This window comes from Rhamphochromis longiceps, linkage group LG17, assembly GCF_057381845.1.
Source record: "Rhamphochromis longiceps isolate RC_006_pf linkage group LG17, R_longiceps_female_GT1.1, whole genome shotgun sequence".
NCBI lineage: Eukaryota > Metazoa > Chordata > Actinopteri > Cichliformes > Cichlidae > Rhamphochromis > Rhamphochromis longiceps.
In genome coordinates, this window is record NC_140573.1 from 35446718 (window position 1) to 35470889 (window position 24172).

The 24172-nt window shown below is 43.0% G+C and overlaps 2 protein-coding genes across 12 annotated transcripts in view; both read right to left on the minus strand.

The window, feature by feature from the left end:
• mdfic (MyoD family inhibitor domain containing) overlaps positions 1 to 13467 on the minus strand; it is a 53446-nt gene extending 39979 nt beyond the window's left edge. The window contains exon 1 of one of the 3 annotated variants that reach the window (XM_085386600.1): positions 13266 to 13467. The gene's annotated coding sequence lies outside the window, so the exon portion shown is untranslated. The remainder of the gene's footprint in view (positions 1 to 13265) is intronic. The other 2 variants (XM_085386599.1, XM_085386598.1) reach the window with 2 other exon arrangements.
• A 2854-nt stretch (positions 13468 to 16321) lies between these two features.
• The window catches only part of foxp2 (forkhead box P2), a 103224-nt gene continuing 95373 nt past the window's right edge, over positions 16322 to 24172 (minus strand). For all 9 annotated transcript variants that reach the window (XM_085387849.1, XM_085387852.1, XM_085387853.1 and 6 more), the window contains one exon: positions 16322 to 20140. In XM_085387849.1, coding sequence (XP_085243975.1) covers positions 19996 to 20140 — 145 coding nt within the window. In that variant the 3' untranslated portion in view covers positions 16322 to 19995. The remainder of the gene's footprint in view (positions 20141 to 24172) is intronic.

Consider the following 24172-nt stretch of genomic DNA (forward strand, 5'->3'; position numbering starts at 1 on the left):
TAAGACTGTACAACTCCTCCTCGCTCTGTAGATTACCTTTAGGATTAATATTAATGTAACTTTGTTTTATACTCTTTGTGCAATATTATTAGTCATCTGTTAGTTATTGATTGTATGTTTGTCTATTTCTCACAGTATATGCTGCTACACTACTTTCTTTTTAAATCTTTTTTTTGTATTCATTTTGCACAAGTATTGCACTTTACTGATAGGTATGTTATTATTTTATTTATTATATTATATTTTTATTTTATTGTACTGTATTCTACTTTAGTGTATTGCATTCTATTTTATTCTATTCTTGTGTACTCTTTTTTCTTCTTTTCACCTTGCTGCTGTGAGCATGCTCGTGACAAAAGAATTTCTCTCGGGATAAATAAAGTTCAAAATTAAATCTTATCTTAACACACTTACCTCTCATCTTTTCTTTCCTCACAAAACCGATAGATTCTCCACTTCTTTTAAGTGTCTCCCAGCTCAATTCTTAGCATCTTTTGGTTCCTGCAACTGGTGCGTCAGGTTATTGTCTCCCCAGAAATACTTCCCTTGTGCTTTTGAAAATCTGTTTTTTCCTATTTCTGCTTTCATTTTTCCTATTTGTGTTGTGTTTTGTGTGCTTTTGCAGCATTTTTCTTATTGCTGGTGTTTTCTTAAGTTGCAGTCCATTTGGCCTCTCAGGGCCACCGTACATAACCCCCTTCTGCCTACTTATAAGGTCTTTGTTACTCTTCCAAAGAGGAACATTTGTCTAAAACTCTGGGAATGTATCTTTTTCAGCATTCTGAAAAAAATGTTCTCCCTGGGTGAAATTGGTTCAGAAGAGGGCCCTGCTCCAAAACCCTCCCTGGGTCACAAGCAGATTGCCACAACAATTTGAATGGAAGATGTTGACGTGTCTGCAAAAGTTGCAAACCATTTATAAGTTTAAAAGGGTGATGCAATTCCCTGAAATTCACTAAAGCCAGAATTTCTTTGAGTGTTAACACGTTATTCTAAGAGAGCACAAATAGTGAGTAGTAAATACAACAATAACCTTAGTGAATGTCAAAGTAATGTCGATGTAAAAGAGAATTATTGGCTGAACTAGGAACAATAAATCAAAACTGTCGTGCATTTAAAAGCACAGTGTAAGCACAAAAAAATTGTTGGTTAATTGAACTCAGAGGATGTAGATCTTTGTACTCGCAGCCAACACAGAAGCACTTGTTGCAGACAAGTATAAACCCAGAGCACGCCTCCTAGCCAATTAACAGTAAAATCAGCCCAAACAGATTTTCAATTGATAAATCTTTAATGATACCAGGGATTTTACACAAATACACACTTGACAGTGCTAATTTAAAGCAAATAGGAAGCTTGATTAAAAATTCCCCGGGCATAGTGGGGGAAGATAAATGTTTGAATAATTTATCAGATTTAATTGACACGACTGCGATGTTGTAAACAGAAATATTTTGATGTTCGTAATGCATTTTGACACGATGAGATTTTGGGAGAGATCCAAGGAAGAAGACGACAGATTCAGAAGGGGAAAGAAACTCCAGGAAGTGACAGAGGCTGAGGAAGAGGGAAATCAGCTCTCAGAACTCACCATTTACATATTATTACAGATCAAGCTGCCTCTACAAGCACTTTGGAAATTTTTATCATAACGAATGAAAAAAAAAAGTCTGGGAAAGTGGTGGGGCTATGATAGGCAGCGGAAGTGATCAGCAAACCCAATGATACACAAGCCTCGGAGGCTGCCTGAGGCTACAGCGCTTTGGTTTGACCCCAAGAATGTGACACTAAACAAGGATGTAAATGCAGCGAGAATCGAGTGAGAGAAGAGGAAGAGATGGAGGCGGGGGGGTTCTTAGTCAGAGCACATATGGTGTTTGTCGCAGTACGGCACACATAAATACAAGCACACATCAAGATAGGGAGAAAGCGAGTGGAATTGTAAGTAAGCATCACAAAGATGACAGAAAAAGAAAAAAAAAAGTCAGGGGGACCGTGTCATGTTCCACTGGGGACCTAGCAGGGGTTACACGGCCAGCAGGTGCAAGGCCAGCACTTGTCCGATAAGAAACCGATCTGACAGGCTTAGGGCGTCGGGGGGTTCCCCGGAGGCATCTTCCTTGGGGAGCTCAACCCGGGGTAGCGGTCACGTCCGGTTGGGGGCTCTGTTGGCTCTCAGGTGACTGTTTCCTCGCGGCTGCGTGCAGCGGGGCTAGGGGAGGGTCTGTGCTGACGGACGTGGGTTACTGACCTGGCAACCTGGCTGCCCCTGGGTGGGTCCGGGATGGGCGTGAGGTTCTGGGGGCGCTCCGTCTCTGGGCTGGGGCCCGGGCCGGGCCTCGGGGGCTTGGGTCCTGGTTGGTGTGTTGCCGGGGTTGTGGGCGGGTGGGTGCATGGGGGCCCGGCCCTGGAGCAGGGTGCCGCCGGTGCGTCGAGCCGCCTGGGGGGCTCTTCAACTGGTGGGGGGGATGGTCACATCTTGCAGGAGCTTTCTTCTCTTCAGGAACTCTCTGCAGGAGGGGGAGATACAGGAGAGGTGGAGGAAGATCTCAGCCTGGGCGTTTACCGTCTTATGTAGTCTGGAAGATGTGTGGATGGTGGGGTGGGTGCAGTTTTCTCTGTGGTGGGGTTGGGTGGACTGTCCAGGGCTCTGTGGAGCCGGGGGGCGCTACTGCACTGGGCCCCGGTCTGATGGGCCTGGGCCCCCCTTCCCTGGCGGGTCGCGGAGGGTGGGAGTGCCTACTGGGGTCAGCGGGGGAGCTGGCCCCAGGGAGGGGTTACCTGCCCCTCCCTTCCTTCCCTCCCCATCTCCAGCTGCCTCCCTCTTCCCGCTCCTCCACAACCACCCACACATGCAGGGCCTTGGAGTGGGGGTATGTCACCAGGGTGCAGAGGAGGCTACCCCCCCCCCCCCCCCCCCCGTCCCCTTCTGGCTGCCTCTGCCTCAATTTTATCCCACAACTTAGACATTCACATTATTCACACTCTCATTACACATACATATAGGATCTTGGGGGTGGGCACAATCACGGAGTCCAAATCACCATCAGGGTGTACACCTCACCCCTGACGTCGTTGCCCACCTCTCAATTTTAAATACACTTAGACATTGAGGGCTAGCAGGAGGGACTATGCGCTTACCTGCTGCTCCTTGGCAGGTAGCTCCATGCCCTCCTGGGTTTTAATTGCACCTTAGAACACATATGCATCAACACTACAATGAGCGGGTGGAGGGAGGTTTGGAGTCTTCTCCCACCCCCATTCTCTGCGGCCTGCTGGAGCGGGAGGGCTAGTAGGAGGAGTTGGCCGTCCGACTGCGGTCTGGGGTGTGGGGCCTCCCTGCTGCTGCGGAGTCGGGGTGGTCTGCCTCTCCCCACCGCAGGGAAAAGGGTAACACCACCTGGGTCTGGGTGCAATTCCCCCCTCCAGGGGCAAGGGTACCTAGACCCGGTTTGTAGAGTACGCTTGGGGAGTGTGATCGTGTGTACAGCGTCTCTTTATGTCTGTCTCCACGTTGGTTGAGTGTGGAGTGAGTGCATATGAGAGCATGAGGGTGGGAATGGATGTTTGTGTCTGTGTGTGCCTGTATGTCTGTGTCTATATGTCAGGTTGGGTATCAGACGCCACCTCTCTGGGGACACCTCAGGCCCTCCAAGGTTTGGAGGCCTATCTCCACCCACCACCACTTCCCCTGCCGGTGGCGGACTCCCTCAGGTGTCGGTGTGTTGGTGGTTCTTTGTGTCTGGGGGTGGGCGTCCGGGTACACACCGGCTCACTCCTTGGCGGCCGCTTGTCGGGGCCTGGGGCCTGGGGCTCGCTCGGGCCCCTTTGGAGGTGGGGTGCCCCCGGCCTCTCGGCCTGGGGCTCGGTCACTCAGGCACAGCTGGGGGCCGGCGGAGCTCACGGGCGCGTCACTGCAACTCCCCCTGGCTTCTGCTCCGCGGCTGCTGGGCGAGCCCTCATCTGGGACTCTCCTCAGCTCTTACTGGAACAGTGGCGCGGCTGCCCCTCTGTTGGTCTTCCATGGTCTCTTGTGTTCTGGGGGCCTCTGGATGTCTGGAGTTTTGATCTCCTCCATACCCGCTTCACACCCTGGAGGACGGGGCTGTGGCCCCCCCACACTCCCTAGCAGATCATTACATGGAGAAACCTTTGGAATGCAAGCATGCTGATCCACACAGGTATGCACACATGGGTATTCACAGACGCGGACTAAAGCTTTCTTGGCTGCTGCCTCAAAGCACACTGTGCGCTGTCTATCTTGCGTGCTGCACAATATCGTTTATTATTTAGTAAATATTGATATCTATGACTAGCTAGTTTATTGTGATGGTGCTTTGTTTTCTCTATTATTATGTTACTCTTTGTTGTTTGCTGTCTCCTCTGTTTGTTTTTTTTGTTTGTTTGTTTTTTTTCTCCATACAGGTGACCCAGGAGTTCTTTTTTTTTTTTTTCTCTCTCTCTTCCCCCCCCTTCTCACCGTCTCTTCTCCCCTTTGGTTTTCTTTCTTTCTCTCCCCCTTATTCTCTCATTCATTCCCCCTGTCCTATTTATTAAAAAAAAAAAAAAAAAAAATGACAAAGGATGAACTGAAGCTCTGCCATCACGTAATGTCGCATACTGCTGTTTCTGATGTCATTTAAAAAAAAAAAAGAAAAAAAAAAAAAAAAGAAAAAAAAGAAACCGATCTGCATGTGCCGGCCTGCTTTCCTGTCCACCCCGGCTTCTGGTAAACATCCCAGTTATCTGCAAACAAACAGAGTTTACCTGTGACTATGAATGAATACATCAAATTTTGATGGAACCACCATGTAAGGCTCCCTGCACGCTCAGAATGCATCTCCACCATCATGATATGGTGTACACCTGAATACATGAATAGCCAACAAGGAGGCCCTCGCTGTTTGTAGGGGTGATGTTGACTGAATTTTTAAAGATGTTATTTTGATTTGACACGACTGCTTGGCTCGGTGGAGTTCGGAGGGGGGCGGTGGTGGATGGTGGATATATAAGACAGCCAGAGGAAGAGACAGAAAATCATCCAAGGCAGTCTGTGTCTGGGGAAGGGTGCAGGATAAACAGCACTGGGAGAAGCTCCAGAGGACAGAGACAAAAGACAATCAGCTGGTGAGGGATGGAATCATCATACCGACTGTCATAGGGACGGACAGTGCGGAAAGACTGACGGGAAGGAGACAAAGATAGAAGCTAGCAGATAAACAGATCCGGAGATGACAGGCTCACAGTGACAATCCTACACGTAAAGATCTGAAGGTACTAACACGCGAAGACAGCCAGATGCAGAGATAGACTGTAGAATTAGATGTCAGCATTACAGACAGCAAGATGAAGTCACCTAGACAGCCCGCAGGTAATGTAAGTAATTGGCACCATTTGTTTTTTTCTTTCCCTCACACCTTCAATTTATTCCCAACAACGACAGAAAGAGTCGCCACAACACGAGCTTCCCCACATTACTGCACGTAAGATGCGAAAAAAGAAGTGGCAGCGGGATGGGGGGGGGAGGCTAGGAGCAAAGCTGACATTACAACACACGAGCGTTTATGTTGCCTCAAAATGTACGGCATCAACATCAAAGGAAGCCTCACCTTTTGCAAAGAAGGCGAAGACGAAATAAGCGTAGGCCCCTCGCTTTATTAACTCCCAATCAATAAACATGCAGTCGGTGGAGAGGTAATCAGGAAACACTGGCAAATGGCCTGACAATGTATCAAAGCCGACGCTCCGAGGCAACGGCACAAACTCTAACAAGCATTTTATTACCGGTAGCTGTTACTGACATTAGTCAAAAACCAAGAGAGATAAAATAGAATAAGGAATGCAGCGTGGCTGGCTGAGAGGGCCCCTCGGCTGAGAGTGTGCACCTCCTGTGTTTGATAGCCACACGCCTCCTCTTTGATATGATAACAAATATAAATTGTTTAAAAACATCAAATAGGTAGCGAGCGGGAAGCAGTCTCGCTGTCACGGATGTCTAGGGGGCGATAATGTTGCTTGTCCACGAGGTTGAGAGTATTCTGCTGCAGGCTTTTTGTTTGAGCCACAGGACGTATTAATGGGATATTTCAGTTTTTCTGCATGTCTAATATCACTGTTTTTTTCTTCCTTTTCTTTTCACTGCGTCGTCTTCTGTGTTCCTGTGGTAAAGTAGTCACATCCTAACTGTTAGCATAAGTACAAATGAAACAGTCCATGATCCACACGTAAATGTGCATTCTGTATTCACAATCCCACTGAGATAAAGGAGCTTCCAGCAAATGTTCTAAACCGCCATGTCCATAATTGTGTTTATTTACTTTCAGCTAACGATTCAATCAAAATGAAACACTTTTTACAATTATTCTTAGTCTTATTAATATACTTTTTTGATCCAAAAGTGGATTTCTGTTTCTGTATTAACCGTAGAACACTATCGCTATAAATAGTAACGCAATCACTAATGCCGGGTGATTTTTACCCGATATAATATGACCAACAAAAAGTACTTGTCATCAAAATATATCAAAATATGACAACACATGACAAATCAGAGTGGTCTGCTTTTACTTTCAACTGTGCCATGTCTAACAGAATGAAAAAAAGTGTCATGAGGGGATGCTAAAATAATGCTGCAAAATTACACAAAAATCAGGAATTCAAGAATGAAAAAATTCCTTAAAAAAAAAATAAAAAATGACACTGGAAAGCTGGCCTTTGATCCACCCATTCCTGGGACATTTGAGATATTCCTGGTGAAGGCACAGTCTCCTTGACACGCTAACAGCTGCAGGAGAGAGAAATCATGTAACTGTATTTGCTCGGATGAAAATCACCCAGCAATAGTGTTCTAGGGTTAAAGCTATGCTCTAGGTACATTATAACAACAAACCCTTCAGAAACCCTATGACATAACCTACACCATAAGCTGATGACTGTCTTCAACAACTGTGATTGGCCTGTTTACTACCACTGTTTCCTCCTTTGCACTTCCATATACCTTTTGCAAATGAACAAGATTGACAAAGGAAATTGAAGCCACTGCAGAAATACATCTAACCTGCATTCTGCCTGAAGGTCACCAGATGGCGATAGATTTGGTTGCAAAACGACTTCTGGCTCTATAGAAGGCTAGGGGGAAAAAACGGCTTTCTGCCTTGACCACTGATTTTGCAGACACGTGATTTTTGACATATGAAAGTCATCTTGACAATATAGAGTTAAATGAAAAAGGCTCCGAGTGGTTTGCAACCATCCAGCAGCCACTGCTTACAAGAGATAAATGTGTACTACCCAACCACTTGGTAAGTGGTGGCAGGAGGCTGAGGTTAATGGTAGATGTTCTGAAATCAGTTGCTAAAGCTCTACTTCCACTTAAAGCGCCCCTTATGCAGGCTTAGAAACAATAATTCCTTGGCAACTTGGCAAGAAAACGGCAACAATCAGCTGACCCCTATGAGCAAGCACTTGGTGACAGTGGGAAGGAAAAACACCCTTTTTAAAAGGAAGAAACGTCCACCACAAGCTCCTCAGGAGGGGACGGCCATCTGCCATGACCGGTTGGGTGTGATCGGACGAAGACGGGACAAAGAAACTGTGGAAGAGACCCAGAGATGCATGAACAATGCATAAAGAAATAGTGAATGAAAAAAGGTCATGAAGAAGAAACACTCAGTGACTCAAGGGAAGGGCCTAGCAGCCTGAGCCTATTGCAGTGTAACTAAGGGAGGACTCGGGGTCACCTGATCCAGGCCTAACTAAGCTTTATCAAAAGGGAATATCTCTGCCAGACAAGTTGGGATCTTCCACACATCTGCCAGCAACCAAAGCAATGGTTCTGCAGCCTCTTTGTTTCACTAAGTTAAAGCAAGCAGCCATTTGCAGAACACACATTTTTCCTCCGTGATCTGTGGTTGTATCCAAAATGACAGACAACTCTCAAGCAATATATGCGTGACACACATGAAAAACATCTATACATGTTCTTGGTAATTTTAGGGCCTCAGTCACTTACTTTGGGTCACACTGAATAAAAAATTAACTCTACTTTGTAAATCTTGGTCATACTGTGTTTCAAAAAAAAAAGGGATTACATATCATATGACTAACAAGTCCTTAGTCAATAAACAAGCAGTTTCACAGTCAGACTCATCCATCCCATCACCAAGATGGTGAAGGTGAAAACACTAATGTTGAAGATTTAAAAATGGACTTCGGAAAGCAGTGGATTACATCACATGAAACAGAATGAAAGAGAATGGAAAATAAGCAAAGAGGAAAACTTAGATTCCACCAGCTAGCGTTTCAGCGATGATATTGCAGAGTAACATAGGCACACTGCTCGCAGGTGTAAAGACTGACAACAGCATCAGGCACTTCTGTGGGCTATGTTGTAGGATCTATGTAGGCTAAACAGAAAACTCTTAAGCAAGCCTGAGGTCTTTAAAAACATATCCCTCACTTGACTGTAGCCCAATAACTTTGATGGAAGTCAGTAGGTGTGTTTAAGGTACCCGTGTTTGCAAGCCTTGTTCAGGAGAAGCTGCTAAACCCAAGGGCTGCTAACCTCGCATCCAGGTGAGAAGCCAAGACTGAGACCCGCTCCTCCCGTCAGCTAATTTGTTTGCTTCGTTCGGGGGCATAGCTGATATTAAAAGGAGATCCTGAGCAGCTGGGAAAGAGGGATGCAGGGAGCTGGGGAAAACGGGAGTCAGGGAGGGAGGGATGAGTTTACAAGCCCCAGGTACGGTGAGTGGGTGAGTGAGAAGATGCAGAAGAGAAGGCAATGAGGGAGAAAGGAAAAAAAAAATCTCATCCAAATAATTTTCACCCTGTGGGCGCTAAAATGCAAATCACAGATCAAAGACGTTTGGAATGGAAACTGGCGAGATTGGGAAGGAATATCATCAAGCCGGGGTTATATATGTATGTTCAGGTTGTGAGAGAGACATGTTGGACTCAGGTAATGGAGCTGACCTGTACTTGAACACTGCCCCCCACTGCCACTATCATTTTCCTGCTTGCTTTTTCGCAAGGTTGAAGCGTGTACAGTACAGTGGAAAGTAATTCAGTTTCCCCTTACGCTACCCTTTCCCCCCCCCCTCTGTCTCCTTCAATCCATGTTTAGAAAGTCTTTTTCTTGAGCCAGTAACTGTCTAGTTTACACAGACCTTCATAAATGTTGAGGTTTGGCAACCGCAAATGGTTGTTTGCGTGTTGCCTTGTACATCAAGACACTTTTCCCACCGCTGAGTGAACAGCTTCTCCTTTCTAAGGAAAGGAATGTCAAAAGGCTGTCAGGGAACGGCAACAACAACAACCGCCGCCGGAATGTGTACCTAGCGAACGCGGCACTCTAAGTGCTCCAACTACTTCAGTGCTCCAACTACTTCAGTGGTGTTTGATTTGGGGATTTTTTTGTTTTTTAAAAGACACGGGAAGCTAAACGGAATCATCCCAAAATGCATCTTGCTTAAAATGTTCACTCTAAACCTACAGTGGAAATAATAGCGCAGCATTCATCTGCCTCTATACACACTGATGTGAGAGAACATACGGTCGATGGGTGTGGGCAGAGAGACTGAGAGAGAGGATGATGGAGGTAGAGGGGGGCGTGCTATAGATAGAAACTCAGGGGAAGGATGTGACTGGGAGAAGGTGAGGGAAGTCTGTACAAGGAGTCTCCACATTAATGCCTAATTAATGTCTCTCTACCCATTAATGTCTAATTAATAATTTACATCTGTCTCATCCACCTGAAGCTGTCATAACTTTTCTTGTATCCAGAAATTAAATGTGACAATGTTACATTTGTTTTCTACTTCTGACTCTGGCAGGCATTCAGTTTTTATTTTGAACACATCTGAGTAAAAATATACCAAAAAATGTAAAAATCACTGCCTCATCCACTTGTTGATGACGCGGCATAATCCCATTAGCACGTTAGCACTCGTAAGCCTCACGTGAAGGTCGCGGCAAACTCAGTCATTTCATTAACTTCCGATATCTTTGAACATAAGCAAATAAATGTGAAGAAATGGCGTAAAGCGCAGTCTTATTTTCCAGAGCCTCAGCGTCTGTTTTCAGACACAGGGCAGGTATTCGGTTGCGGTTCCCTGGGTGCCATCTGCATCAGCACCAAAGCCTTTCACTGACGTGGATTAGCGGTTCACGGCACTTTGACTCCGACCGCCGCAGGATTCAAAACACAGCTGGATTTTTATGGTTGGTCAGCACAACCTGTGGAGGGTCACCCTGCTCCCAGTGTTCACCGAGCCCTCCTCAAATACACCGTTTCCTCTCTGCTGTAGTTGCTTTCTTTCAGGGTATTTGCTTTAAGAATGTAAATCCTTAATCCTCCCATCTTTTTCTTTTCTCATTGCTGCCTTTCCCTTCTCTCCACGTCCACCCATCTTCCGTCTTTTATCCCTGTTAACCTCTCCATCATCTCTATATTGCATTGCTGTCCGATGTTATTTTTTTCTTCCTTCCTGCGCCCGGTGTCACCTGCTTTGTAATCTGATTACTTCACAGCGGAATTAGTATGTATATTTAATGCAATTTTTTCTCCTTTTCTCCTCTCCGTCTTTTATTCTTTTTAAATCTTGATGAGTGATGCGCGGAGGAACGGAGATGGGGTGGGGTTGCTCTACTTGCATGTCTGGCGGATATGCCAGGGCCATGCTAATAAATGACAGCTGATTTATGCGTCTGTATTCTTTTATTTATAAAAAAATAGCAAGCGGGCTGATTTCTGATATTAATAATACAAGTGGATCCACTTTGATTAGGCTTCTGTGGAGAGCTGTGCATATTCAGCATTACAATTAAAGCCTCTGATGTGAAATAGGAATGACACGCTAATGAAGCGAGCTAGCGAGCCTGAACCACAACTGTCCAACAGCATTACGGCCCATCTCAGATGAAGAGTAATTATACGAGGAACACTGAAATGTCATTAAAAATCTTCAGTAAGTGATTTAACCCACCATTCCTCACTAATGCAAGATATTTCTTTTTTCTTTACCACCATCCAACCCCCACATGATCAGCTCCCTACGTCCTTCCCTTTTTTTTTTAAGCAATCTTTTTTTTTTCTCCACGAGACCCAAACTTCTGCCTCATAAGTTCCACAAACAAGAACAACAATAAAAGAAGGCCTCAAGACCCCTTAAACACAAACATATTGAGATTTGAGACGAAGACATACAGAAGCATTGTCCTAATTTAATTCCACAACTCCGCGGTGCCAGTGGTGGTAGATAATTGAAATCATTCCATTACAGATTCCATTATGAATTGGCGATTAAAGCCAGATGTGATTACCATGGATTAAAAGGATGATAGTTGTGATCCCCCCCACCACATAACCTTACCAGCTAAATGTAAGTGCTTTATTTATCACGGTTAAACATGTAAAGGTGAAAACACAACATGGAGTATGTAGCGTTGTTTTTTGTCTACCTGCCAAGTGACGAGAGATGCAAAGCAGCTGCTGGGGTGAGTCTGGTTCAATTTCTTTTTAAATTTTCCACCGTCCCCTCAAAAATAAACAGATGAATAATACTAGAGAGAGCTATAATGTGTAAAAATGATGAGGGGGGGTTGATGATGAAGGCAAAGAGTGTGTTTGAGGGGTGTGTTTCTTTCTAAGAGGATTTAGATAATCTGATTCTACCCTCTCATTCATTCTTTGATGTGCTCATTTTCACAGGCAAAAAGGAAAAAAGATTTGCCAGCAGCCTCGAAGGGTTGTGTTTGTTGTTTGTTAAAGCATAAAGCAAACAAATAATGAGCTATATCATGTCATCATATCTTATTCATTAGGACGGACTATCGAGAAGTCTCTTTGTGCGTGTGAGTGTGTGTGTTTGAGAGACGAGGGGGAGAAAGACCTGATAGGATACGTGTGTGTGTGTGTGTGTATGTGGCAGATAATGCCAAAGGCAAGAATTCATGAATATCAGCAGTTTCTCACCATTTTGTTGGGTTAATCCCTTGTTTCAGTTGGAGAAATAGGCATTTCTCTTGCATACATTACACCGGTGCCTGCACATCACATTCACACAAAGCAAAAAAGTGCGTTTACGTCAGGTTCCTCTGATGAAGCGATGAGTGAAGTTTTATGTATCGAGGTCATAGTTTTTTAGGGTTTTTTTTGCCTATCTCAGCAGCTCCGTCCACAGAGTGGAAAGTCAGATGTGGTAAAAGGAGCAGGTGAGCTTGGAGTCAGGTTCACTTTAAAAGGTAGTGACTGGTGGAAAACACTTAGTGGACTACACATTGAAGGATTCTCATCTCATGGGGATGTTGTTTTATCTTATGTTTTTTTCTGATTTAACAGAAAAATCGCTGACTGTGAAGCTTTAAGAGAATCTTATATAAAAGTGGACAAAAACATTACAAAATCTGCCTCCCCCAACCTACTGCTCGTGACACAGATATGTGATGGCATCCGATCTCAGCACCGGCTGGGTGGCTACTAGAGCTGGGCGGGGTGGGGAAGTGTCCCCTCGCCCACCACCGAACCGAGCGTCATGCCTCCGAGCCATGCAATTATTTTTGCACTGCATCCAATATCAACTTGAGAGCAATGCAAATTATTTAAGACGCGCTTTTCAGGGCTCGCAATTATAATAATGATGATCTCAATTAGCGTTGCCATTGCCTCGGACTATTTAGCAGGCAATTTTGCAGCCTCGGGGTAAGGGTCTTCTAGGGAGCCGACACGCATCGTCAGGTCAGAAGGGGTGGAAAGAGAAAGACCGAGACGGAGACTGCACTCTTAATCAATAAGCTGAGACTAGAGATATTTACCACCCAATCCCACAAGTGCACGGTTCATAAATTGACCTAATTGGTCGTTGTTAGAGAAATGAATGATGCCAGGATGCACTGTCTGATTTAAAAGGCCAAGATACAAGCTAACTTACTAGCTATTGTACTGAACTCCTGAAAGTTAGACATGGACACTGATAGCACTCTCTTATAGCACTCGCTCATTGTGGCAAGTACAGGCTAGTAGCTAGTTTAATGATGAGAAACAGATGGAAACAGCTAGTCTGGTTCTTTCCAAAGTTTACAAAAACAAGATATAATATAGTAACAACTCATAAAAGTGCTCATAAATTACTTTTGAAGTTAGCCGCTTTCCCACTTAGTCTTTTTGCTAAGCTAAGTCTTCTGGCTGTAGCTCTATGCATATATTTAGCCTCTGTTATGGAACGATGCAGCTAAAACAACTATCAGAAGCTAACATCTTAGCTCACCTGTGGTTTCTCACATGACGTCATGGACACATTCCTTAAGCGTTGTCTACAAGATGATACATCCATTGCCAACCAGAATAAACCACACCAGGGAGGCGTGTATTCCCTGAGGTTCCTGGTGGTTTCTAGCAAATGAAGGTGCTGCGCCAAAAACCTTTTGATGATTACTTTGGTTGCTAGCAACACTTGCCTGTAGTTCCTCAGGTTTGTCTCTAAATACTCACAAACTGCTACTTCATAAAGTATAACTTTAGCAAGACGCAAACAAGAACTGGAGAAAATTCAACTGCTTGTCTCATCGCTGCAACTAATGTGTTTCAAAGGGCACAACTTTTGCTCTGAAGGTTAACCTTCTCCTTTTCTGGTTTGTGTCACAGTTTTCACAGTTTCACTAAAGCTCAGATAGTAGCAGTAGCAGCAGAGTGGCAGTGTTTGTAGACAAGGCTGTTAGTTCTAGTTAACCTACGACCACAGCAGTATGCTAGCGACCAAACCAAGGTGCACAGACTTGACTTCCAGTCTTATCGACTTCTGTTAACACTTTCATGTTGAGTTTATGGGGTCAGTCGCTCATTTCAAGTCATATTTAAAACTTTGTTTCTATCATACTTGTTTATACTACACATTTCAGAAGTGAAGATCATCTGACATATGCTCATAGGCTAATGAATTCTGATTGAGAAGTCCAGTAAATACATTAAATACAATAAATATAGAATAAGTAATGTGTTCGACCATCAAATCACTATGGGAGGCAGTATTTATTGCTACATATTAAATGTATTACTTCCTTTATATATTACCTGGTATAAAAAATGACTAATTATATTTATATAAATTTTGCAATTCTCCCTTTTGAATAAGGGATATGCAATCTGATTAGCCAGTTCCTCAGAGAATCTTGACTCGACCAAATCAAGCTTCTTTAGCCTGACCTGTTGCATCACTGGCAGGAGAGGCCAGTAACAATTATTTATTAATTATCAACAGCTGTATCACACACCCTGATAACTTAAATGTGTATTTGTTGCTACTGGCACAAAGTTTACAATGAATGGTGATCTTTCTCAATTTTGAAGGAGGCAAACTAAAAATAAAAACAATTCTTAGCCGTTGAAAGTATACTTCTTCTCCTATCCATCATTCTCCATTCACCTTTGTTCAGCTTTCTGGCTAGTAGCCAGGATTAGTTTCCCTGGCCATGACCTGGCGCACATTCACATACACATCATCACATAGCCTACCTAGGGGAACACGAAGACACAATTAGGTATAGTGAGGATTAATAACTACAATACTTAATTTGCTTGAAAATGGTCATCAAAGGTTTGGTTTTTGGACCAATTAGTTTGAGATAATTTGCTGCTTTGTGAACCTAGATATTTTCCCACCTTTAGTCCTAATGCTAAGCTGAGCTTAGCTAAGCCTTCTTGCTGTAGATCTATATTTACTGCATAGAAATTTTATGAACTTTTCCAATTGTCAACACAAAAGTAAAGAAGCACATGTCTCTAAATGTCTTAAAGCTTCCAAACATTATTTTGTATTTTGTAGATCTTTCTTTAGAAATTAGCTGCTATTTTCAGAGCCTTCTCCCACTCCCATCACACCATGCAGTATACTTGCAGCGTACTGAATAAGGAGGAACTCCCCTCCCACCACCACCACCATTCATGTGGAAAAAGCTTGCACCACCAGCTACCCTTTCTTTTATTCATCGCTCTGTAAATAACTCCACTTTATGAAAAGCAGCCACTGTGACTCACGGATACCTCTCTAACCACAAGCCATTATTATTTCATGGCCTTTGAAAGAAGGGTCTATAGCAGGCGCTCTCACACTTTAATGTCGGAGCTCCCTCTGATGTTGTGTAGTACACAGCGGCCCTTGTTGCACTCCGTATGCAATCCCTCACTTGAATTCACAAACACTTCCAAGTGCATAAACAGCATGGAAGACAAGTGCCTTGCGAGCTAGCTAATGCTCTGGAACGCCATTGCTGAGGAGATAACAGCAGCCTGCCAAGGCTGATGTCTGGGACTGTCATGGGGGGTGGGGGGGGGGGGGGGGGGGGGTGAAGAAAGACAAGTGCGTCTGTGTGCCTTTTTATGAAAAATGCTGTTGTTTTCTGACCTCTCATGGGACATCATGTGGTAAGGAAAAAGAACACGCATCAGCGTTACGATTAAATGACCAGCGGATATGATTCAAAGAGTCCCACGATGTCCCTGAGCACCCTTTGGAACGTGTAGAAGGCTCTCGGCATACAGACGAGCTAATGGGCAACCTATTGGTCATGGTAGATTCAGTTTGAATCTCAATGAGGGTGTCAGTGTGTGGCTGCTCCATGACCGACAAGGTGTGGTAGGCCTGCTGGAGTTGATTTAGCCACATTGCCTGTCATTGCGTTAGGCCAGTCAACATCCATCAGTCGAGAGGGTAAAAAGCTTTTTTTTTGTCTTTTCAAGTGTCAAGAGGAAGCTTCTGTCTTTGAGATTATGGAAGATGGAAGATGTCTGGTGAAATTTCACATCTTTGTTTTCTGTACATGACACAGAGCCATGATGCTAATAAGGCAGATATTTTTTACATGGCAACAGACTTAATAATGCGGTTTGTGCCAAAACCACTTTTGCAGTATGTAGCCCAGAAATGAAGTCTAGTTGGGTGAGTTACTTCTTACAAAAGCTTTTCAAAGGTACACAGCAGTGCTTGGGTGTAGACTGGGACACGCGTACGGTACATGAAAGCAGTGGGCTTGAATCATACAAAGGCTAAACCCATTACAGGTCCAGAGGGGTGGGCAATACAGTGCCTTGTCCCGCTCCTCTAAACAAGACTCTGGGTACTGGAGGCTGGAAAAAAGGCTTGTAACACATACATTAAATTTTAATTGTTTTTCCACCCCCTTCCTTCACATCTCTGAAGTAGCAGCTCCTGAAACCTTAAAAGTGTAATGCCAGCTAGATTTTCATGGCTGTGCCTTTGTAGAATAAAAGATACAACAGTGGAGGGAAAATAATTTACTCTCTGATGCTGGAGGTAGACAGTTGCTTTTCAAATTCCAAGTTTTGGTCCTTTATTTTATTCAGCAGTGAAATGCCATGAATACAGAAAATAATGTCTGTTACAATTCTCAACCATGACCTTCTAATGTCAGAGAACTTTTAACGTATGGACACAGTACACATTAATGAAAAGTATCAAAAAAAGTCGCTGGATCGATCGATCAAAAAGGAAATGAAAACAAAAACAAACCAAAGAAAAGTTCTCACCAATTACATAAACATATGTTTGCTACAGTCCCAATTTACTGTATACATAGGGGGATCATATTCTCAATTATTAGAGAAGGATAGCAGTAGAAAGGATACATGACTCAACTGCCAGACATAATGCTTCATAAAGTATGCACAGAGGTACAAGCAATAAATACACACATTAGGTTAAGCCTTACAGCTACGCAAAGCAGATGCAGAAAAAGCAAGTTTGCTATTCTTAGCGAGCAATGAGAGAGAAACAGTAAAAATTCAGGTAAGTCAGAAAAGAAACACTGAGATTTTTTTTTCCTCTTAGAAAAAAGTCTGGTAAATTTATGGGTCCACCAACATTTTTTTTTTTTTACATAAGTATGCACAGTTATCAAAATACAGACAAAAATCAACCCAGAAAATCCAGACAATCCTAAAATCTAGTGGAGGAGCAGATCGCAGTTCTGGAGGTCTTTCTGGTATTATGTGCAAGCAACTATTTTAGACATTTTTTTTTTTACTTAATTTATACAAAACCCATGCAAATCTACAGGTAATATGCATTCTGTGGCTGACAGGTTTTTATCCCTCCCAAAACAGTATATCTGAGGTAACGCACTCCTATGCATTGTACGTACAGTTAGGCCATCATCCCCATGGTTTTTATTATATTCTTTTTATTAGTTCTCGTTTCCAGTCCACCAAATGATTTTTTTAGACATGCATTTTAAAAAAAACACAATATTCCCTTACAGATAATCTATACATTATCATTCTACAAATGTTTTGAGGACAACCTATTACAATGCAAATCTTCCATATCTTGACGCAGGGAATGTAAACGTTGGGCTTGAGCCACGTCCTATGAGACAAGCGCAGTAAAGTGTAACGGCTCTTGTGGCATTCTCGTAACTCGTGCAATCCGTCGTAATTGTTCTGAATTGGTTGTTGTGCAGAGGTAGGAGCTTTTAGAAAGCCTTTTTGGGTAAGTGGGAGACCCCTTTTTTTTCTTTTTTTTTTGGAAAGACGCAGTGTCCTTTTTATTTGGTGTGATAAGATTATTAAGAACGTCGTCTTCAAGTCGTTTTGCTGACTCCAGCTAAGTATTGAAGGGATAAGCTTTGTTCCAGGGCCCAGTACCCTCTTGACGTGGAACTGGTACGCGTGTGTATGTGTGTGTACTTTACAAGCTGAGCGTTTGTACAGTACCGCACGTGTCTTGTGTGTTAAGCTCTTACAAGCCCTGTTCTTTGGCTTGGCACAACACTTGAAAACATACATATGCACAGTGTGTTTCCATTTTGGTCTAAACAGAGCAGACACGTTGCTCGCTGCCGCAGCAAGACACAAAGCCACGTCAGGTCATTGACAGCATACGTTTTCAGCAGCTGGAGATTTAACCAAAACAAGAAAGCTGGCAGACCACAAGCCTAAGGTCTGTGTATGCTAGTCTCTGACACATGTGTGTGTTTGTGTAGTTATACTGTGTGTAGTTTCAGGTTTTCTTTATCCCATACAAGAGGAGGCAGAATTTTGTGTAACTTTGGTTTACTGAAAACATAAATGACCATTAAAGCAACAACGCTTTTCTAGATGACACTGGCTGTGAAATGATGGGACATAGTTTCCACAGTAACTACCTCTCTTTAAGTCACCCTAAAGCGTGATATAAAAAGCTGGCTGTCTACCCAGAGCGCCATCAGTGGCGATGCCTTTCGTACGCGTTTGGAAGCTGCACAGACCCACGCGACGAGGATTTGATGAAGTTAAAGCAAATCTCACCTAGAAAAAGGTAGATAATCCTCTTCCGCAATGGCTATTACTATTTGCTTTTCCACGGTAACCAAGCCACATCATTTCATATTCACTTGAAAATGTGACTTATTTGGCTTCACTAGATATTCTTCATGTTTGGTTAGCGATGTTTTCAGTTTCGGTTTTGACGCGGCTCGGAAGAAAGAAAAAAAAGCCACGGAATAAAGACATTATTTTGACAGTCCCACTTAGAACAATACATATTCACCAGGTTAGAAAAAATAAAAATAAATAAAGAAAAAACAACTATGTGTAATGCATAAGAAAAAGTAAAAAAAAAAAATAGAATAAAATAAAAATTCACAACAACACAATGTTTCTGCACTTCCATTGAATACACAAATGTTTTGGTCATGATCCACTTTTACAGTTAGCTGCTCTCTACCAGTTACAGCACAAAATGCCTGCAGTTCAAACATCACATCACCTCCTACCTATGGTATGTCTGGCAGAAAATCTCCAAAGTGGACTTTTTTTGTTTGTTTTGTCTTTTTTTTCTATGAGTTAGCAAATTTCACATCAAAACCAGCCTTTATTTTCCCTCCATCTTCCTCATGATCATCTTTGTATAGGGCTAAATGAAACAATCCCAGAGGTTATTCCAAGGTAGTTTGCGGAACAAAAGCTTCTCTTTGTACTAGTTTAAAGTGGCAGAAGGCGGACCAAGAGGAGTTTGGTGGCTTCTGTCTATAAGCTATTGGCCATTGCTAGTGTTGGCTTTGGTTTCTAGCTGTTGCCTGTGACTGTTTGAAGGTAGACAAAGCTTTCGAACGAGGAGGTAAAAGGAGAACAGTGAGAAGAAAATTATGCAGAAATGCATTTGTTTTGGAAATGGCGCTTTTTAACAAACTTATTTCTTCCCCAACTTAATTTAAATTTTTTTTGTTTATTCACAAACAGATAACAGACTGGAAGCCAACTTTTTTCTTATTTTTTTTTCTCCTTTGTTTTTTTTTTTTTTTTGTGTTTTTGGTGTTTTTTTTATGGACAGCTGCAACAACAGTCTTGGTACCGCAGTTCCGTTTCTGGTGTGATTTGGGGAATGGCATTTACAGTTGGTGGTATCTAAAAAGAAATCGTATTTGGGAAATTAACAATGGTTTTAAAAGAAAGCTGAAAATAATATACTGGGTTTCATAATAGTAGCAACATACAGGCAGTGACACAAATTTCTGAGACTACTCCTGTGCAAATGATAACAGAGCAACAACTTGAATTGAACCAGCAATTGTCTCTAGACATTAACAACTACTGTGGGTTGGATTATTCACAAACATAAAATGTCTTCCTTTTTGGCAGTATATGAGGCCGCTAGCTTTCAACGGAACATGGTGTTCCCCATCCATGAGTCTATCATCCTTACACGGTATGTGGCCACGCCATCCCCTAATGAAACAGGTCTCAAAGAGTTCAATTTTTTTCCCAATCAGACATCTTATGCCTGCTTGTGTTTGGGGGATCCCAAAGGGCTGCAACAAAGAGTTCCTTTGGCCCAGTCTCTATCCGGATACATGCTCAATAAATAGTCCCAGTGGTGAGAGAGACAAAGAGAGTCAGCTGTGGTTGCTTGGACTGTGGAGTGGTTTCTAGTCTTGCGGGAGGTCTGTGTGAGAGAAACAGTGCGGTTCGGTGAAGGGATATGTTGACCAAAAACTGTATCCTAGTCACTCCAGATCTTCCGATAAGTTCCCTTCCTCCAGCTCCCGGTCCTCCTCCAGCTCTGGACTGTGATTGGCTGTCGTCACAAGTGACATCGGACAGTCGTCGTCGTCCATATTAAGTGGCTCCTCCTTTATGTGAATGGGTGGCCTATGACGCAAGCACATAGGCGATAAATGATAAATGTTAGATTTATTCTTTAATTCAATGACAAATCCCTGCAGCATGATCACATTTAAAGGGACAGTTCATCAGAAAATGACAAGTTTTCTCAGGCATGCAGTGCTATTTATCCATCAGGATGGTTGCGTTTGCATCTGTTGAATGTAATGAAACGAAATCACATGTTTTAGGGAAAAAGCAGATAGAGGCTTGTGGGCCATTTAGTTTCTCTACTTTTCAACGAATGCAGACACCTCTGCATCAGAATCTCCACAACTGGCCAACTGATACCAAAACAATGGATAAATAGCAATACAGGCCAGAGGAAAAATACACATGATTTTATGGTAAACTGTAAAGTATAACATTTAAAGTAAGGGAAACCTCATTTACAAGTAAATTATGAAGGGAACATAGTCAGGTGACTTATTACCACCATAACGCAATGTGCAAAAGAGGTGTGGAGGAGTAATTCCCGTTACTGCATGGACTGTGTTCAGCTAACAGACAAATATTCAGTGGCATCAAAAAAACAGGCGTTACATGCATTATCTAGAAAGTAACATGTTGTTTGCGAGACACTAATTCGACATGATGCCTCACGTCTACTGTAAGTAAGCGCATGAAAATTGCATGAAAAACATGGCCTCTGTAAGGCCGATAAGCTGTGATGTTCCAGACATGTTTGGCATTTAAAAGTTTACTGATGACACCAGGTTGAAATACATGAAAAAGGAAAAAAAGGGGGGGAAAAAACAGGCCACATAATAAATAATGGAGAATTTCTCATCCCTGAGCCCCCTGGAGCAAAGGCAGAGGAGAGGCTTTTTTATCTAGTTAATAGAAAGCGCAGCCACTCGTTAATATGCAGGGGCTGTGCGTGTCGCTCCTCAAGAGGAAAAACCGGCAGCTAGGTTCTGCCATTAATCAACTTCAGCCCTGGCAGTTCGCTCGGACACCATGATACATGTTTTTAACTCTAAATGGATGAATATCTTTAGCCAGTGTCAATAAGCACTGGGCAGGAAGCAGCAATGGCGCTGCTCACAGGACGCCTTATGTTTCAGAACAACAGAGGAGTGGGCGGGGGAAAAAAAGAAGTGTCGGGCCACTAACAAGAATAATAATGCTGTCACACACAAACAAGGCATAACACGATCTGGGGCTCTAGTCAGGGAGAGGGGTTTGTGCCATGATGATAAATCTGACAAAAGCTAATTATTTTTGACACATCGGATGCATCAGAAAATCCCCCTAGACTCTGAAAGAGGAGAGCGGGGAGAGAGAGAGAGAGGGAGACTTATCAAGTGGTAGTATGTTAGGAAGCCTCTCTCCTGGGTTGCCTTCATCAGTGGAAGCGGGGAGGGCAGGGGGGACTTTGAATTTGAAAAGAATTTTAAAAGGTACAGATGACTTTAATATTCAGAGCCAAATACTGTAAATTAATATTCTGATGTGGTGGGATGAGAAAGGGAGGCTGATCTTAGCAGGATGCGAACAGGAGCGGATGAACCTTTCTGTTTCTGTGCCTCAGGTTTACAGAAGGTGGGAGATAAGACAACAACACCTCCACGTCCTCTTACCTGCCGATGTAACAGCTAACAGCATGGAAAGACAGATTTTTTTAAAATTAAGTTATTTATTTATGTTGCCGATGGAGAGTAAAACTGGTGTTGAAAGGTGATAAAATGATGGGCTGATTGCCAGAAAGTTACAAATTTGTTGCTGAAATATTTTATGTTCTACATGAGTGCTTGGACAAAAACACTTTCTGAGACACTAAAATGTGGCTGTATAAAGGGATGTTTAGGTCACTATGTGAGGCTGTACCCCACCTTTCACTCATTAGTTATAGCTGTTCATAAACGCCATGCTGTAAACATTTAATATGTCCACTGATGCTGATCAGTACTTTATATTTGTATACTAGCACCAGATACAAATCATTGTTCAGCTGGTGCCCACAGCGAGTGAAGTGATGCATCCCTAGTTTTGTCGAGCACAATAAAAAGTGTTTCATAAAGAAGAAATGGTGTTTTTTTAAACACCATTTCCCGAAAATGACAATGAGTCTGTACTTGAATGCATCACGTGGATCACCTGGCAGACTGGAATGTGTTCTCATGCACCTCATTAGATGTTTGTGTGGCTCCGACGATAACGTTCACAGGCTTTGTGACACTTTATTAAAATATGTGGATGAGCCATTTAGTACTTAATAGCTAGCTGCCATTATTGAGTCACTCAGCAGGACTTTTGCGATGTAATAAATACGCAGTGCTTCGAGTGTGTGTATGTGTGTGTGGGTTCTAGAGATGCCTGGCTCTCACATCAATTGGAGATTAGCACCTGCAATCATGCAGAGGTATGTCGGGACAAATGCGATCATTAGTGCATGGATCTAATGGTAGGCTGCGATGGGGGAGCAGGAGAAGTAGTGCGGTGAGGAAGATAGAGTATGAGAGGAGTGCAGGCAGCCTGGGGAAGGGAGGGAGGGTTGGTAGTGAAGGAGGGGCAATAAAAGTTTGCAAAATTTCAGACACCAAAGAGAGTTGGGCCTCAGTGTGATGACACGTTTATTGGCTCTCATCTCAGAATCAGTTGAGTGAACAATAACTACATCACTCAGGGCTTGTTGCGAGGAGGTTTGCAGATGTTTGGACTGGTGTTAAGGACACTACTACTTTTTAGCCTGTGGCTACACTGAACAAAGCCAAAGGTTTCAGTGGAAATATAAACAATAGACTTGGTTTCACCTAAAACCAGTCATTCATTTAGACATTTAAATTGAAAAAAGATGTGTTTACAGTCTTTAATCCTGTTATCAAGATTGGTGCAATTAAATATCTAACTCACTCAACGTGGACACGGATTACGCGGCTCCAACCTAAAACATGTTTTACGAAATGAAATAATCAATACAATAAAGTTTTTAGACAGCGTGGCACTTCTGCATAAGTATTCAGAACCAAAACTACATGACGTGCACACGCTCACACCAGTATGCACAAACCCAGCCTGCTTTGCAGTTAAGTAGATATCATTAACCTTCGGACATTTAGGAGAAGAAGAGGTTTGTATGGACTTGCTTGTGCTGAGGACTCCTCTCCAGAGAAAGGCCTTCAAGGTGATGTACTATTTAGTTTAGTGCTACAAGCCACTCTATTATTTAAACACATCTTTGAAAAGCCATTCATGAAAAACACATTTCTTCCATTTTGAGGTTGTTGTGGCTTTGTAAAGGCGGGCGGGGACCGAGGGAGGAAGAGAAGGATGGATGGATGCGTCTAATCTTCTAATCTAGCTACCCTTGCAAGTGTCAAGGCTAGTGCGGCCGGAGAAAAGAGAATGCAAGAAAAAGGAAGTGCTGTCCTGTTACTAAAAATTAAATGAGCCGAGGGAGTGGTAACACTGGATTCTGTCTGGAGCTGGGCAGATTTGCTCCACTTATTACCCCCTTTCAGAGAGGGGTAAACATGTCCAAACAGATTAATGTATAGATGTCTGGTACTAAGGACTAACCAAACACTCCTCTGTTCTCTCTGATACACTTAGTCACATGAAGCAGAAGTGCATCTTTTATCCATTAAAGAAGTGACTAGCTGATAGGTTTCCAACATGGTCTTTGAAGGAGAGTGGACGAGAATCATATAAGAATCATTTCTTTGTGTTTGTTTCCGTGTGTGCTTCATTTTTCCACAGCGAGTGCTTACGCAGATAGTTCTTTGTGACATCAGCAGCCCAGACATTCCTAAAAGTCACATGAAATCAATTTTTAAAATCACTCTCACTCTCTCTCACACTCGCTTTCTCTTAGCCACGTTAAATGAGGGATGAGGAAGGGAGAGATTTTTAAAGTAATTAATGCTACACTTGCTAAATATTAATAGGCACAGTCTTGCATAAAATACAGCAGCTAAACCCCTATAATGCAGACGGTGGTGTAATTAAAGACAAATGTGTAATAGAGCCTATTTATAGACTAACTGTTGGCCAAGCGTCCGCCTCACCTCAGGTATA